Here is an 18,059-nt window from a genome sequence, read left to right as displayed (position 1 = left end):
TCTGGATCTCCTTATCACTACGTCTTCAAAGAAACCTTCCCAGACGCCTGACTAGCGAGGTTAAATCCCTCTAATCTACACGGCACATTCCTCTTCGTGGTCCTGTTGCAGTCACAATCGTACTTTAGCTCGTGGATTACGGGATTAATGCCTGCCCCTCCCAGCAGGCTGAAAGTGCAACAGTGACGAGGGCTGTTTTCCCTCGCCACCTGTCATCACGTGTGGCCCAAAATAGATGCTCAAAAAGTACTAACGAGAAAGAAAGAAAGAAAGAAAGAAAGAAAGAAAGAAAGAAAGAAAGAAAGAAAGAAAGAAAGAAAGAAAGAAAAGTAAACTGTGCAAAGACAACCCCTTTGCACACATTGGTTGCCCGACAGATTCTCTCGGACCTTCCCTGTGACGTAGACGCTACTCCTAGCTTCTGGGCTGCTAGGATATGTAGGTCGAATTTTAACTAGATTTCCGCTGAAAAATAAGTCACTAAGCTTTCTTTTCTAATAGGCTACCGACCCCTAAACAGGGATTTTTGTTTTGCCCGCTGATGTATGCCAAGTGCCTAAAACACTGCCCGGCACCTCATCAATAAAGGAACAGATGGATGGGCAGGCAGGCAACGCTCCGAGTTTCACAGAAGTTGGGAGGCGTCAACAGCTCCTTCTAGCACCACAGTGGCGGGTGGGGAGGAGGAGCGGGGACTCTGGGCCAGGACCCCCCCCCCCCCGTTCACGGTCAGCCACACCAGATTTTCCCAGAGCGTGCGACAGTAGGACCCCCAGACGACAGGGTGTTCCCGCGCCACCCCTGGGGCCCTGATTGGAGCTGTTTAGACGGTCCCGCAGCGGGGCACAGACGGGGCGCCCCCGCAACACCCTTGGGGGACTTGAGAGGGTGCTCCCGTAGCGAGGGACAAAAGGGGCGCCCCCGCGACACGCTTGGGGGCCTGAAGGGGGCTGCCCAGGTGCTCCCGCAGCGGTGGAAAGGGCGCCCCCACGACACTCTTGGGGGCCTGGACAGGTTCGCCCAGACGCTCCCGCAGGAGGGGTTGGCGCCCAAGCCCCCCGGCGAAGGGTACCAGCAGAGCAACCCCAAACGCGTCCCATCCCTCTGCCACAGACCCCTCCGCCAGGCAAAGGAGTCCCCCGTCTCTCTCCCTTTTCCGCCGCAGAACGACCTTTGCACCCCCTCCCCAATAGTGTTCCTTCACCTCAGAGACGTCTCCCCGCCTCCCAGATCCACCGCTGAGGGACACCCCCCTTTTCCAGGCAGTTCCACCGTCTCCCGCAAAATGTCTGCTCGGCCCCCGACTGTGTCCCTCCGCCCCCGGGCAGTTTCTCCGCGCCCCCCTCATTCCTGAAGTCCCTCAGCGGCGAGTCGCTACGCTGCGCGCTCTCGCGAGAGTCCACCACGCAGCCCTCTCCCCCAGCCCCTCGCCCGCGAGGTAGCCTCCCCGGACCCCGCGGCGCGCGGTCGCGGGCGGCGCATGCGTGGCCGCGGCTCCCAGCGCCCCCCGCGCAGTCCGCGGGCGGAGCGGAGCAGGCCGTGCGCGCCGAGCCGACAGCCGCCCCCCGCGAAGCTTCGCTGGGTCCCCGCGGCTTCTCTCCCCTCAGGGGCGGAACCACCTCGCGGCCTTTCCTCGGCGTGCGGAGGTTTCCTGAGGACGGCCGGGACCGATTTGGGCCCGGAAGAGCCCGGCGCTGGCGTCGAACGCCGCCGGCCTCACCGGCTCCCGCAGCGGCCTGGGAGCGCCGCGGGGCTGAGCCTCGAACCCCGATCCCCGGGCCGGGCGGGGCCTGCACATCCGGCCCCACCCACCCGGGGTCTCGCCTCCGCAGAGCCCAGCCCCCTCCCGGCCCGGGCGGCCGCCCCCGCCCACCCTTGCTTCAGTTCCCCAGATTTTCTCCCAATCCCCTGCCCTGGGTCTTGGACACTGCACTAAAGAGATGCACCCCGGAAAACCCCATCTTCTTTGGAGGAGAGGCCGGGTTTGGGACCTTAGGGTACACATTCACCATTTCAAGCGTCTAGGATAGATTTGATTAATGAGCCTGGGGTATCCTGTTCCTGCTGACACTGCCGTTTTTCACGTCCCTACCCTCCCACACTTCCAAAATCATTAAGCAGGGAGCGTTCCGAGGATTGGGTTATTTGCGTCTACTTTGAGCTAGACGTGAGGTTGACCCCGGGGTTAGAGCATGGATGCATCCCTGGACCCTCAGATGGACGCACCCCTGGAGGTTGAGGGATGCTTAATAATGAAGGTAGAAAAGGACCCCGAGTGGGCATCGGAGCCCACTCTGGAAGGATCGGAGAGCTCTGAGTCTGAGACCTTTCGCAAATGCTTCAGGCAATTCTGTTACGAGGATGTGACTGGACCCCATGAAGCTTTCAGTAAACTCTGGGAACTTTGCTGCCGGTGGCTGAAGCCCGAAATGCGTTCCAAGGAGCAGATCCTTGAGCTGCTGGTGATTGAACAGTTTCTCACCATTTTGCCCGAGAAGATTCAGGCGTGGGCTCAGAAACAGTGTCCGGAAAGTGGAGAGGAGGCGGTGGCCCTGGTAATACATTTGGAGAAAGAGACTGGAAGACTAAGACAGCAGGTGAGAGAGGATTTTCCAAATTGTTTTTAGAACGAAGGGGATGGCTAAGGCAGGGGGGCCGGGGTGCCCTGCAGATAGGGCTTATTATGCAGGGATAAATGGTACTGAGAGACGTCTAAAGCGAATCAATTTGAAAGAGGACCAGAATTTCATATTAAACAGAAAAAAAAAAAACACCTTGGTTAAAATATTATTTTGCAAAGGAAGCTAAACATTATACATCTAAGTGTTTGTATAAATCTCTGGCATTATCGTTCCCAAAAAAATTATATAAGGGAACGCCACGTTATGCTTTGCAGGGTTGGACTTTTGTAGTTTGATCCTAAAGAGGGCTATTTTTGCAACAACAACAACAACCAAAAAAAAGAAAGAAAGAAAGAGAAAAAAATGAAAGGAAAAAAGAAAGGACGGACTTCATCAGTTATCCCAGGGCTCTCTCTAGTCCTTTAATATTTCAATGTGTGTTTTCCAAAGTGCCCTCAATGCCACCATCCTTGTCACTCTTGTCTAGCTTAACTGCCAGATCTTTGTTTGTCGGTGGCATTTCATGGTCTTCTAGTCATTTTCAAGAGCCTTTTCATTAACCTCATGAAATCCTGCAAGATTTGCAAGACTTGCAGTTTCACCTTGCACGGGATTTGCATTGTATAAAGACCTGCCTATCAGGCTGCTGTGTTGGTCAGGCATAGACACTACATGTGGAAATTAATTTTCTGTTTTCAGTTCACTAGTGAATTTATTTCTGTTCTGATAGCTTTCGCTTCTCTGTGAACCTAATAGATGTGAGGACTCCATATCTATGCTAATAACAAGGAGGCTCTGTATTTTACTCCTGCTAGATTTCCCCCCTCTGTATACTAATAAAGAGCACTCTCCTGCTCCCTTTCGCCTAGACTCCTGGACGGTACTGTTCACCCAATGCCCTTGGAGGCTCCATTGTGAATGGAGTGAAATTTTCGTTCCTTCTCACATCTTTCCTTCTTTGATGTCTTCCTGGGGGAAATTTGGTCCTCTTTGGGCCCTGTTTTCCTCCCTCTTTCCATTATGGCATTGGTTTTATTTCCCAGGTTAGCAGTCCTGTGCACTCAGAGAAGCAGGTACCACTGGGAGCAGCATGGGAGGTAACGGACTTTCAGCCAGAGCAGGTGGAGACCCAACCCAGACTGGTGTCTCTGGAGGAAGCTGGAAGCCTCCGCTCAGGACGGGAGGAGCAGCTGAACTGGAAGAGAGAGCATCGGCCCTTACCCAAGAATGGTGAGAAGGACTCAGAGCATGCCCAGAGCAGAGACCAAATTTATTTTCTAGCCATAACACTGTGACTGGTTCAGACTAGGATCCCCTCAGTACATATTTGAGAATAAATTAAATATTTGGGGAGCAAGACTTCATCAGCTTCAAGAGTTGGGAACACATGCAGCATAAGTAAAAGCCCTCATAGGGATGGACTCTGGGAAAACTTGGCTTTCCCAGACTGGCCTCAAGGTCTTGCAGTGTAACTTAAGAATCTCCTTTCTGTAATCAGCTTGTGTTTTTCAGTCCTGCTGTGTGTATATGTGTATATGTTCTTGGCTGGCTATAAACAACTTTCAAAACTGTTTGGAAAGGGAAACAAGATATTTACTTTTTAAAAATTCCAGGGGCACTTGGGTGGCTCAGTCGGTTAAGCAAGCGTCTGACTTCAGCTCAGGTCATGATATCACAGTCCGTGGGTTCAAGCCCCGCATTGGGCTCTGCTCTGACAGCTCGGAGCCTGGAGCCTGCTTCAGATTCTGTGTCTCCCTCTCTCTCTGCCTCTCCCCTGCTCACATTCTGTCTCTCTTGCTCTCAAAAATAAATAAACATAATTTTTTTTTAAATTACAAGTGAGGCATCCCAGAAGTGGCATATGAGAGAGGTAAACAGTAAGATTTCATAGACAAGGGAACACAGGTTTCATAGCCACCCTGGGCATTAATAAGTCAAGTAGAAGGAAATTAAACACCCTGTCTTTCCCCGTCCACTGTAATCTCACCATCCCTGTAGTCTGGTATCAGGCCGAAAGAGAGGAATGGAAAGATCACTGAACCTACAGTAGGAGGCTTGGGTTTATATTTTCTTGTCTCTGCACCTGTCTCCATCTGTCCTCGGGCAAGTAATACGGAAGGGCACATTAATGCATAGAGGTGAAGCAATTAGGCTTTAGAGGAAGACAACCCGACTCAAAACCTAGCTCTGCCATTCTTTATCTGTGTGGCCTTGGTCAGGTTACTAAGCTTCTCAAACTTTCCATTCTGTCATTTGTAAAAGGAAAATAATAAGGTGGTTAGTGTAGGTTAAATGAGGCAACGTAAATAGACCAGTACACAGTGGTGCTCAGTAAATGTCAGTTTCCTTTCTCCCGTAACAGCGCAATTATCTTTAAACTTCAAATCTGTCTGGCTTACACAGTCCCTCACCAAGTGGCAAGATTCACTACTGTGCACCCAACCTCCTTACCTTTCCTGAAATTCACATTGTGATAGAATTCATTGCAAATATTAATATTTTCTGAATTTCAAAGTTCACATGGATTACATGTTCTGAGTTACTACTGTAGCTGATAAGCTACAGTAAATTTATGGTGTTTCTGGGTTTTGACAGCTCAGGGTGATAATTCACAAAGTGGAAAAGTGTGTTCTGGGTTCTGTCGAGGTGCTTACAGGGACAGTGACACTGTGGTCGTGCTTCTCCCCCTGCTCAGGTGCACACTGCCTCTGTAATAGCTCGCTGCAGGGGCGCCTGGGTGGCTCAGTTAGTCAGGAGTCAGACTCTTGATTTCCACTCAGGTCATGATCTCACAGTTCGTGAGTTTGAGCCCTGCATCAGGCTCTGCGTTGACAGTGCAGAGCCTGCTTGGGGGTCTCTGTCTCCCTCTCTCTCTGCCCCTCCGCTGCTCACTCTCTCTCTAAATAAATAAGTAAACTTAAAAAAAAATTTTTTTTTAATAGCTCGCTGCAAAACAAACTCTGAACAATATCTTTGCTTTTCCCCCTTTTTTGGTAAAAGTGAAGATCCTTTTTTGGATTTCTTCCGGTTAGCAAAAATAGGTACTGATGTGTGTCTTTTGTAAAAGTAAAGTGGCATGACATGAACTTTTGAAAAGCAAGGGATACCTGTACTGTGTTTCCAAAGAAGTGGTTCAGTTTGCTTCTTTAGAAAGTGGTGGAACAAGCTTTTGAGTTCTCGACCACAGTAAAATCCATTCCGGAAGTTTTCCCTACGTAGTGAGTTGCAGAGTAGAAGTTAGACCACACTTTTGAGGGAGTGTATTGTGTGTTTGCCTGTCCAGGACTGTGTATCTATGTGTGCTAACTTGTTTAGCATATTGAAGCATTGAATGACTTATACTAGAGATTGCAAACTGGTAACTCACATGCCAGGTCAGACTTCTTTTGTTTCACCTGCAATGTGTTTTTGGTTTGGGGTTTTATGCATTTGTTTGCTTTTAGTTCTAAGGTTTAAGATTTTTTTTTTAATTTTTTTAACGTTTATTTATTTTTGAGACAGAGAGAGACAGAGCATGAACAGGGGAGGGGCAGAGAGAGAGGGAGACACAGAATCTGAAACAGGCTCCAGGCTCTGAGCTGTCAGCACAGAGCCCGACACGGGGCTCAAACTCAATGGACCATGAGATCATGACCTGAGCCGAAGTCGGACGCTTAACCGACCAAGCCACCCAGGCGCCCCTAAGATTTTTTAAAAATATTTATTTACTTTTGAGAGAGAGAGAGTACGCATGCACCCATGTGTGCAAGCCAGGGAGGGAGAGAGAGGGAGAGGGAGACAGAGGATCCGAAGCAGGGCTCAGACTCACAAACCATGAGATCATGACCTGAGCTGAAGTTGGACGCTTAACCAATTGAGCCTCCCAGGTTTAAGGTTTTTGAGATTTCATAGAAAAGTCCAGATTTCTGGCTTCTCCTGAAAAATATTAGAAGTTCTGACTATCACAGTGAAGCATCAACTGGGACTGGGCATTGGCCACACCTTTTCAGTGGTGTACGTGCTCTCCAGGTCCCCCATTCCTTACCTGGCCCCTTTCATAATCTACTTTGCCTGCTAACTCCCTGAAAGCGTTCGCATCTGTGAGCCCTGCTTTAGGGTACCCTGGTTTCGGGCATTTGTTCTGAACTCACTGATGAAATGATCAATTTCTATTTACTGGTTTGTTTTTTTTTTTATTTTATATATGTGTGTGTGTGTATATACATATATATATACGTATATGTGTCTGTATATATGTGTGTGTGTGTGTGTGTATATATATATATACATACACATGTATATGTACGTATACACACACACACATGTTCATTTCTTAAAAGGAGAAGCTGCACAAATTAAAGGGCCGGAGCCCAGAACCCTAATTGTTTCTCTCTCTTCTTACAGCTCGGCCTTCTCCCTGGCTTCCTGTCCCTGCTACTGAATGGAACAACATAGGTCAGGAAGGAACAACCACACCACTACCTGTTGTGTCTCAGGTAAATTGTAGATCTTCTCTCTGCTTTCCTAGAGTATCCAGTCACAAGGACTTCCGTGCCTTCACTGCCCTCAAACTTCTACACCCCCTCAAAGAGACTACCCCCCCCACCCCCTACCCCTTACCCCTTTTGCAGAGAAGACCGGACCCAGCCTTCTGAGTAATGAGACTCCTTGCTGGATCATCTGTCTTATGATCCTTTATAACATTTGCTTCATCTGGCACATCATACACACTTGGTTCCCTGATTTTAATTCTCCCTTAGGGCCCTCCCTTCTGTGTTTCCTCCACGACCATTCACCCTTTAAAGACCCACGTGGTTATCTCGGTAGTCATTGCTGTTGTTGTTACAGGGGCCGGTGAAAGATGTCCGCGTGGCGAGAGGCTTTTCCTACAAAAAGAGCGTACATCAGATTCCCGTTCACAGAGACCTGTACCGGGATATTAGGAAAGAGAGTGCTGGGAATATGGTCTCCCTGGGTAAGGATTCTTTCCCTTTGCACATAAAAGATTTGGGGATTTTTTATATCTTTATTTCTACCAATAATACAATAATTAAAATGTCAACACTTAAAGGACCTCCATGCTGTCTAATCATTTCTGTGGCCTGGTTTACCAGACCTAGTCCTCTCTTGTCCATGCTGTCTTAACTCAGTCATTCATTCCTCCCTTCCAGTTTAGAATATATGCATATTCTTCTAACTTAGGGGTGAAGACATTGGCAAGGGGTTATATAGGACTGTCATATTTGTATTACTTAAACATAAGCTTACAGATACCACTAGACTAATAGTACCATAAAGTCACAAGGTCTTTGTAAGATTTGTTTTTGTTTAACTGTAGCAACCCAACACTTTGCACATAGCTGGACACACAGGTGGGTGCCCAGCAAATATTTGTTGGATGGATGGAAATCTTACAGATGAAAGGAAAAAAGTAATTTCAGTACAATTCAACACAATACAATTTCAATACCTTGGTAGTGTGTTGTGAGTTATTTGAATAGCACGAATTTCCAGGCACAAGTAACCACTGAAGTGTCACTTTACAAGCAGACTTCTGAAGGATTATGTCACCTGCATTAGTAGTGGGGACAAGTACAGTTCATTTATACGTAAGCTGAAAGTCGAAGACTGCTTGTTAATAAAATTACAGGCCCGAAATGTGCACTGATCCACACTAGACACGTTATAGATATGTGTTAATAGGGTAGCGGCTATTTAAATTTGTACAATTAATTAAAATTAAATAAAGTTAAAAGTTTTAGTTCCTCAGGGGCAGTAGTCGCAGTTAAGATATTTGATAGCCATGTTGGAAAGCACAGTTAGAGGTCACTGCTGTCATCACAGAAAGTTCTGTTGGACACACTACCTGTAGACACTGAAGTATAGAGACTATAAAATGGACTATATCAAACCGAATAAAAAAGATAACACCAACAGTTGTTTATAATCAGAACGCAACTAAGTCCTCTGAGAATGACCAACATAGGTTGCCACACCCTGGTGGCAAAGCAGTCTTCCCGTAGCAGCAGGCACCCAGCGTCCTGCCAGGGTTTCACACAGGCCTTTCTTGGCGTGACCTTGGAGCGTGCATCCAGGCCTTGGAGGGTGCCGTGTGAGAGCCCTGAGTAAAGTGCCGCTGGCGGGCTGGGGGTCATCCTCTGAGAATTCAGATTTAGCCAGCTGATCCTTGAACAAGATAGTTTGAACTCCATGGGTCCACTTCTATGGGGATTTTTTTTCGATAAATACAGTCCAGTATCTACCCAAAGTACTCACAGTTAACTTAGTTAATGTATTTTCCCTTCCTTAAGATTTTCTTAATAACCTTTTCTTTTCTCTGACTTACTTCATTATGGGAATACAGTATGTAATCTATATAACATACAGAATACATAGTAATAGGCTATTTATGATATCGGTAAGGCTTCCAGTCAACACTAAGCTATTAGTAGTTAAGTTTTGGGGGAGTCAGAAGCTATACACAAATTTTTCTACTATGGGGCGTTGGTTCCCCCAGCCCCCACTTTGTTCAGGATCAGTGGTGATTATATGTGGAAAGGCCCAGGCCCGGAGACAGCTGCCCCAATCTTTTATCATAGACTGTAAACGGATGACTCATAGGCCGAATCTAGCCTATACACACATTTTGGCCTTGCACAGAGTTTTAATTTAAAATTAGTTTGTAAATCTGGATTTCCTGTGTATCTTGAAAAATCAAATGTCAGGCACCACGAGCCCACCTTCTCACATAGCAACAATCCGCCAGAGCTGAATCAAGGAGCTGGTGCTGAACTGCCACATTTCTCCCTCAGTTGCATTGCCTGCCTGGTCCTTACTGTGGATATTTGAGCTTTCATTATTCCTACACTTCCTATATCAAGTAAAAATACAGAACTCCATCCCCGGGGTTCTTTCAGAAAGGATTTGCTGTGATGCTCCTTCCCTTGAGAATTCCATGGAGTTTCTGTGTGTGTTACCTAGAGGAAGAAAAGTGAATTTTATTACGATACCTATTGGGCATCGGATACTTCACAGGCGATCATCTATTTAATATTCCCAGCACTTCTGTGAATAGAGGCCATCATTCCCTAGGAAGCTGAAGCTCAGAGATTGAGAGAGTTCCCCTGGCCCAAGAGTAAAGCAGGTGATGGAGCCAGGGTTCACGTTTAAGACCCGTTACCCGTTGATCTCCATAGTGCTGTAATGCAACAGATTGTCGGTATGCTTCCCTGGCCTTCTGTCTCTTCCTATTAACCTTGTCAGATGTATCCACAAATTCTTGCCTTCTCGCCTGTCCTAGCCCCAGTGTGTGTGTGTGTGTGTGTGTGTGTGTGTAGGCGTGCATGCGTGCACGTGCGGGTTGGGGTGGGGGTATGTGGTGGGCAGATATGAACACGCTTTGTTTTATAAGTAACAAATACTGGTTAGGAGCAGACACTGAAACTAATACAACGTTAGACACTGAGAGGAAATCAAAGGTAATAAACTGTATGTTTCTTAACCTTAAAGACTTTCCCTTAAGAACTAGCTGGAGAAAGAGGTGGTGCATACGTGAGAAATAAAATGATAATGTAAGTTCCTAGATGGTTGTGACAAAGAAGAGAGGGGTCAGAATAACTATATCCTGCACCGTAAGTAGGAGGAATATCTGTACTGCACACTGTCATGGTTGAGGAAGTTTCTAAAAGACGAGGGGGTTGGACAAGACCTTTCAAGGATAGGCGTGAACAGGTGTCCAGGACATCGCGCTATGGCAGCAGAGCAGGCTGTGCGGCTACGGCCTCCGTGTTCAGCATGGAATGTATTTCTCTCCCTGTAGGAAGTGCCGTGTCCGTGTCTAACAAGATTGCCCGGTTGGAGCAAAGAAAGGAGCCATGGACCCTAGGTATACACTCTTCTAACAAAAGGAGTATTCTCCGAAGCAACTACATCAAGGAAAAGCCGGTTCACGCGACTCAGATCCCCGCACACAGTGCGGGGCGAATGTGGGGCGAGCAGCAGCACTGGGGTTTGGAAGATGAGAAAATAGCAGGCGTGCACTGGAGCTATGAGGAGACGAAGACGTTCCTCGCGATTCTCAAGGAGTCTCGCTTTTATGAAACGCTGCAGGCTTGTCCCCGGAACAGCCAGGTGTACGGGGCCGTGGCCGAGTGGCTGCGCGAGTGCGGCTTCCTCCGGACACCGGAGCAGTGCCGGACCAAGTTCAAAAGTCTCCAGAAGAGCTACCGGAAGGTGAGAAACGGCCACGTGCTGGAACCCTGTGCCTTCTTTGAGGACATGGACGCCCTGTTGAACCCCGCAGCCCATGCTTCAGCCGCTGATAAGCCAAAGGAGATTATCTCTCTCCCCAGACTGAAGAGAGTTGATGTCAATGCTAAAGAACAGACCAGTTTGTTGGAGGAGGAGGAAGCCGCAGAGGCATCCGATGGTGACGAGAGGGGTGTTGCGTTCATCCGGAAGTCTGAGATTCGTGGCGCCCCTGTCTTGTTCCAGAACCTGAGCGGTAAGGACTGTGCTCTTTGCTTTGGGTGTGAAAATGGATGATACGGGCTTGTGGTAGCAGGAGTAGACCAGAGGCAGCCAAACCTGGGGAGCGCTGGCCTGCGCTTCTTGCCCCCCATCGCTGAAAGTACTCTGGGTGGGGTGGGGGGGTTGTTGCTGCAAAGGGCCGTTCTCGGGCTAGAGCGCAGCATGGATTTGCGTATTTGGAGCCTGTGGAAGGAAGATAGGTGGAGTCCAAGGACTGTGAGGAATCCAGCATCTGAGCCTTGTATAAAGCAGCTAGCAGAATTGCAGTATAATAAGTCAAAGATACGGTGTTGCACTGTCTAGGATAAGTAGCATAAGAATGTATAACCGAAAAAACGTGAAAAGTGGAATTGTAGAAAAAGGCAGGAAAGGAAAGAAAAAGGAACACAAAGTAGACGAGTCAAATGCAAAACACAGGAAAATGGTAAATGTAAATCCAAATACGTCATTCGTTACAAACGTAAAAGGCTAAGATGATCAGTCGTCTAAAAAGGCAATTAAATATAGCCTATAAGAGATACATGTGAAGACCAGAGGCCTTGAAATTAAAAGATAGAAAAAGATACACCACATACCATGTAAACGGAGGCTGGCGTTGAAATCTGGGGACTGGGAACATGCAGAACTAAAGTGGCAGTTAGTGACTGTGTGACAGTAAGCACATCATGTAAGAACTTGGAGCTTCAGTTTTCTCATCAGTAAACTGCAACTGAGGATTCCAGGGTTGTTAGTGTGAAATGAGGTAATAGATTAAAAAAATCGATGACAGCATTCCGCAAATGTTAACTGCGGGGAGGCATTGCCCGGTGTCACTGTTACCAGGAAAGTTTCTCCACTCCGCCTGACGAAAAGATGGTGAATTCTTAGGGTGGAAAGATAAATCCAGGAAGGAGAGCAGGGGGGTGTCCTCATGACCGCATCTGTTCAAGGGAGACAGCTCAGGAAAAGACGGGAAGATACATCGTACACATACAGGTGCTCAGCAATCTGGAAATCCATAGACACGAGGGCGGGCCCAGACTCGGGAAAGCAGTGCCCACGCTGGAGGAGGCCACCTGGTGAGACTGAGGACAGAAGTGACTTCATCTTACAAAACGCACAGAAAGCAGTTTAACAAACTGTGTTCAGACACGTCCTGGAAAGGTTTACTCTGCTGTAACAGCACAGCGTCTGCCTGTCTTGCAGATCATTTCCTCTCTCCAAGTAGAGGACTCAGGGACATCAAAGACTACTCTGGACACAGTTGTACTCTTCAAGGAAGGCTGGCTAAAAACGTGTCCTGATCTGTTATTCTTAGCCATTTAGAGAAGATAGCTGTATCCTCAGTTGACCACCATAGCCATGGCAGATTTGGGGGACTGTGTTCTTCCTCTGCCAAGGAAACTTTGAGATCAGTTTATTAACTTCAATTTTGAAATCCCATTGGGATTTAGACCTTACAGATTCATTTGGGAATCGATGTCTGTACAGTTTGAGTCTTCCTATCCAGAAACGGAGTGTCTTTCCATTTTTTATAGTTCATTTATGTCTTTCAGTAAATTACCGATTTTTTCTTTTATATAGACCCTCTCCTTTATTTTGCACATCTTATTCCCAGGCATATCATAGTTCCTATTGCCACAGTGAATGGGATTTGCTTTCTTTTACTCCTTATATTTAGAGGCTATAGACTCTTTTTCTTACATCTTTGAACTTTATCCTTCCCTGGCAGGTGTGCACTGGGGCTACGAGGAAACCAAGACTTTTCTTGATATCCTGCGGGAGACTCGGTTCTACGAAGCCCTCCAAGCCTGTCATCGGAAGAGCAAGCTGTACGGGGCCGTGGCTGAACAACTCCGGGAGTGCGGCTTCCTCCGGACGCCGGAGCAGTGCCGGACCAAGTTCAAAAGCCTCCAGAAGAGCTACCGCAAAGTGAAAAACGGTCACGTGCTGGAGTCCTGTGCGTTCTACAAGGAGATGGACGCGCTGATCAACTCTCGGGCCGCTGCCCCTTCCGCCGACACTCCAGAGGAAGTCCCATCACCCTCAGGGCAAGAGAGAGAGGAGGTTGAGATGGAGTCCCAGGAACCCACAGGTTGGGAACCTGAGGAGACCTCACAGGAGGCAACGGGAGAAGATTCTGGCAGCGAGAGAACGAGTGAGGAGGAAATCGTACACGAGTCGGAATTCCAGGGGCCCCCGGGTCTACTGCAAAGCCCGAGCGGTAAGGACCATCAGGGGAAAGTGGGATTTACTGAGAAATCAGTAGCTCTGGCATTTTGCTTGTGAGTATTTATTCATTCCACAAATATTTGAGTGCCCTGTGTTACATGAGGAACAGGGGATATAGCAGCGAATAAAACACAGTCTCTTTTCTCACGGTGCTTCTATTCGGGGAAGGAGCTTACCTTCTAGGGATTCAGTCTGTGGGGTCTCAGCCTCAGTGTTGGTCTGTACGGGCCCATGTTTCATCTCTTCTGAAAATCCTGTGCGGAAGAAGAACTTGGAATTACACATGACATATGTGGAGAAAAAACTCAGAGCAAGTAGGCCGAAAACACAGACATCTCAGTTCTCTGTGATGTGCGTGAGGAAGAGTCTAGGCAGCGACAAAACGAGAGAGAGACTCTGTTCTGGTTCTCAGCCCCGCAGCCCCACCTGCGTGTTTCCCTGCTGACTGCTGGTACCCTCGTGGGCGTCTACCTCTGCAGTGGCCCAGACCTAAAATTTTCAAAACTAAGTCACCGTCTTTCTTCCCACACCTTGGGTCTTTCCTGTGTCCTCTCACATCCAGCCTGAACACATTAGAGACGTTTCTGATGCTTTCTCCCTCATATACATCGAAGCAGATAACACTTTTTTGTCAACGGTTCTGGAACTTCTGTTCCCTCTTTAGTCAGCACAGCCACTGCCCTGGTTCAGCCTTTTTCTGTCTGTGGCCTAGACTTTTGTAAAAGTCTCCAAACCAGGTTCCCCCATCAGTCTTGTGTTAAGTTCCACAGCCATCCTCAGTCTGAGCTCCTCTTTCTGTGCTTACCTGTTACCATCTTCCTTCCAGCACTCTGTGCTTATTCAAAACAAACGCTAGAGAAGGAACATACATGTGTTTTCTGCTAGTATTTACGTGGGAAATTGTAGTTTGAAGGCTGAAATCATTGAGCGCTACATAACCCTGGTTTTGATTACTGGAAACAAAGTCCTTTGGTGCCATCCCTTATGAATCTCATTTCTTAAATCGAGCTACAGACCTGTCCGTGAATTGTCAGATTGTGTCAGAGCCAACCGTGAGGCTATGACTTCCTCCAAACCCCGGGACGATGTTGGACCCAATGAGGTTGCTTCAGAAGAACTGCAGAATGAAAGAAGATGATGGCATGGTTAGGGCTTTCCCTTAATGGACCAACTGATGGGTGCCCTCCTCTCCCCAACCCATGCCACAGCCACCAAACTTGGGAGGGAAGGATATCTGCAGTTTCAACTCTGTGCTTGAAAGGAGAGGGGTGCGTGCAAGGAGAGGGATGTGTGCAGGGAGAGGCGTGTTGAAACTGGCAAGTAGAAACAAGGCAGCACAGCAAAGTGCTGAGGAATGAGGGTTTGGGGGTAAGACAAACCTGGATGGAATAATATGATATCTGGAATTTGATTCAAAATAATCTGGGTAGGGGCACCAGGGTGGCTCAGTCAGCTGAGTGTCCGACTCTTGATTTCAGCTCAGGTCATGATCCCAGGGTTGTGGGATTGAGCCCTGCGTTGGGCTCTGCACTGATAGCACAGAGCCTGCTTGGGATTCTCTCTCCCTCTGCCCTTCTTCCCTGCTCGTGCATGCACATGCTCTCCCTCTCTTTGCCTCCCTCTCTTTAAAAAAAATAAAATAATAATAATAATAATAATAATAATAATAATAATAATAATCTGGGTAGAGGGAGCAGGAAGCAGGTGGGAATAGAGGTGAAATTAGATTGACCAGAAGTAGGTCATTGTCAAAGCCAGGTGAGTGGTTTGTGGAGGTTCATGTTACATACCGTAGTCTCTACTTTGCTACATGTTTGAATTTTCCATAATAAAAAGTTAATACAGAACCACATAGTTAATAAGTGACCAGGATGCAATCTGAACCAGGGCTGTGTGATTCCAAAGCCTGTGTCTTTCCACCACCTCACTCTTGTCTGTCGAGCAGACTTCCTGGAAAGCTGGCATCCAGGATGCACCTTGCAGTGTGTATGGGGCGTGGGTGAAAGCGTGAGGGAAGGTAATTCCAGTTTGGGGAAGGGGATGGGGAGAAGCAAGATTTGAGCCCGTGTGGCCCGTGTACGAGACAGCCAGAGAAAAGCAGTGACAAAGACCATTTGGGGAGGAGAAAGAAACGTGATCAGATACTGATGAACTTGGAGGTCCATTGAGGAACCTGGGCACTGGACTCTGCTCTGAACACTAGTGCCACACGGGGTGTGTGAGCGCAGATGTGAAATTTTGAAAGCAGGGTGGGAGGGAGTGGAACTTGGGGAGAAAGCTGAGCTGGTCCCGTGTGACTCAGGACATGGATGGGGAATAACAGTTTGCTTTGGAAAACATTTCTGGAAGCCTCCTTTGTACGAGGTGTTGCTGGCTGTGGGGGGAACAGAGTGCAAATAAGGCGTAATGAATCAGAGAAGGGTAACAGGACTTAAGAGGCCAGAGGACAATACAGGGATCCTAACACAGCCTCGTAGGCCGTGTTGTTTGTGTTAATATGGGACCGCTCGGAAATCTTTCTCGTCTTTCGTTTCTTTCTTCCTTTCCAGATTTTGAAATTGGACGTAGTATCAAGGAGGATGCAACGCAGGTAATCTACAAGGACATGGAACAGCATCGGGCACTGATAGGAAAGTCTACGAGGGTTGTTTCCCAGAACACTGATCCAGGTAAATACCGGAAAAGGGAATGCATCTCAGGAAGACAGTGGGAAAGCCTTCAAGCGGTCAGGCAGGGAAAGCTGATGTCTCAGCCTCGAGATTTAGGGAGAGCCGCAGCGCATCCGAGGCCTTTGGTGGGGAGGAGACCCTACCGGCTTCTCAAATACGGAGACGGCTTGGGGCGGAATGCTCGTCTGATGTGCCGGGTCACCCACCAGAAGGAAAACCCTTACCAGTGCGGTGTCTGCGGGAAGTGCTTCGGCAGGAGCAGGAGCCTAATCAGACACCAGAGAATCCACACGGGAGAAAAGCCGTTCAAGTGTCTTGACTGTGGGAAAAGCTTTAACGACTCCTCCAACTTTGGTGCCCACCAGAGAATCCACACGGGGGAGAAGCCCTACAGGTGCGGAGAGTGTGGAAAGTGCTTCAGTCAGAGCTCCAGCCTCATCATCCACCAGAGGACGCACACGGGAGAGAAGCCTTATCAGTGCGGGGAGTGCGGGAAGAGCTTCACCAACAGCTCCCATTTCAGCGCCCACCGCAGGGTGCACACTGGCGAGAACCCCTACAAATGTGTGGACTGCGAGAAAAGCTTCAATAACTGTACGAGGTTTCGCGAGCACCGGAGGATACACACCGGAGAGAAGCCCTACGGCTGTGCCCAGTGTGGCAAACGTTTCAGTAAGAGCTCTGTCCTCGCCAAGCATCGGGAGGTTCATTCCAGAGAGAAGCTTCTGCCACACCCACCGCCCGCCCGTGCCCTGGAGAGCCCGCCTAAGGGAAAGACTGATGACTTCAGGAAAACGTTTTGACGTTGACGTCTCCTCCTCCTAACGTGCCCCTTTAGTCGTTTCACCCGATCTCATCCTCGGAAGCGATCTTTTCTTAGCTCGGGAGGGTGATTCCCGAGGCCAGCTTGACAATATAAATAAACCAACCAAGGGCCTGCCTCGCGTCCTCACCTCTGCCTCTGACTTGACCTATCCGTTCCTCTCCTTCTGTGCGTCTCAACGTCTCCCTTGGCCAAGTGGGGAGGACATCTGTCAGGGTTCAGAACGGCGGCCCCTTCGGCATGTCAAGGCCTCTGCTGCGGGACCGCCGAGTCCAGCAACATTCAAGGTCCCTCCGCGCTGTGAAAGTCGTTTTCGAGCAGACCCGACCTGCCGAAGGTTTCCCGTTGTCCACCGCGTGGGATCCTGGATGCAACTTGATCCCAGATTTCTTTGGGGGGTAGAACTTTCAGAAGTCTGATCAGGATGACATCGCATGCATCTCGGTTTTGAAGGCAGTCGTTAAGGAGATTGAACCCCCTTCAGAAGTCTGTTGCAATTGTGCTCTTTTGGTGGCCGGTTGACCCACAGAGCGAGGGTGGAGGTTCTGCCACTGAAACCACGTTACTGTCCCCTCACCCTCCGTGGAGACGAGAAGCAACCCACCACCCACCAGGCTGACCTTTTCTGCACCTGAAGACTGAACCCCTCTGCCCCCGGCTGCGGTTTCTCCAGCCGCTACGTAATCATCCGGTTCCTTTTACCATTTCTCGTAAGTCCCACACTTACCTCTTAGTTGTTCCGGGTGCTCTTATCTGACTCTCCTGAACTACTGGGCCCTCTCCAGATTGAACAGGATGCATGCCTGTGGTGTGTGGCATTAACATAAAGTAGAATCTTCATTCAGACACGTTCTGCCCTCCACCTGCTCTGGGTCTTACCTAGAACGCGACTGGCATGTTGGCACATTTTATGCCTCCCAACCCCACGGCTTAGTATGACATTACATAATAATAGTTTTCTAAAACTTTAAGAGGTTAGGGAGGAAGTGAGGTAGAAACCGGAAACATTCTCTAACAGCAGTCAGACCCCTTGGGCCTGCTGTAGATCAGATCCCCACCTCATTCAGAGCACCACCTCCAGGCTGTTTGTTAAATACACCCTCCATCTCTGAGGCTTCTTCCCTGTTCCTAGGGTCGTCAACCTAACTGTAGAGCCCGGAGTAATTTATATACTCTGTAGCTTACTGAGTGAAAAGTGGAAAGATGTGCAGAAACTTCCAATCCAGA

General features: G+C 48.5%; 1 protein-coding gene across 1 annotated transcript; it reads left to right on the top strand.

Annotated features, from left to right (window-relative positions):
- Positions 1-1,985: 1,985 nt before the first annotated feature.
- On the top strand, positions 1,986-16,845 carry ZKSCAN2 (zinc finger with KRAB and SCAN domains 2). The gene is made up of 7 exons (XM_030301477.1): positions 1,986-2,597; positions 3,665-3,851; positions 7,005-7,096; positions 7,449-7,575; positions 10,420-11,103; positions 12,841-13,332; positions 15,890-16,845. The coding sequence occupies exons 1-7, from the start codon at positions 2,193-2,195 to the stop codon at positions 16,810-16,812; spliced, it is 2,910 nt and encodes a 969-aa protein (XP_030157337.1). The 5' UTR covers positions 1,986-2,192; the 3' UTR covers positions 16,813-16,845.
- Positions 16,846-18,059: the final 1,214 nt, after the last annotated feature.

The sequence above is a fragment of the Lynx canadensis genome, chromosome E3 (assembly GCF_007474595.2).
Source record: "Lynx canadensis isolate LIC74 chromosome E3, mLynCan4.pri.v2, whole genome shotgun sequence".
NCBI classification, from domain to species: Eukaryota; Metazoa; Chordata; class Mammalia; order Carnivora; family Felidae; genus Lynx; species Lynx canadensis.
This window is presented reverse-complemented; position numbering and strand designations above follow the sequence as displayed.

What these genes read in the sequence shown, in the direction of transcription:
- ZKSCAN2 (XM_030301477.1), top strand. Translation starts at nt 2,193, where the DNA reads ATGGATGCATCCCTGGACCCTCAGATGGACGCACCCCTGGAGGTTGAG. An exon ending in CTGGAAGACTAAGACAGCAG is followed by an intron (nt 2,598 to 3,664) that starts GTGAGAGAGGAT and finishes TTTATTTCCCAG; the next exon opens with GTTAGCAGTCCTGTGCACTC. An exon ending in TGGGAATATGGTCTCCCTGG is followed by an intron (nt 7,576 to 10,419) that starts GTAAGGATTCTT and finishes CTCTCCCTGTAG; the next exon opens with GAAGTGCCGTGTCCGTGTCT.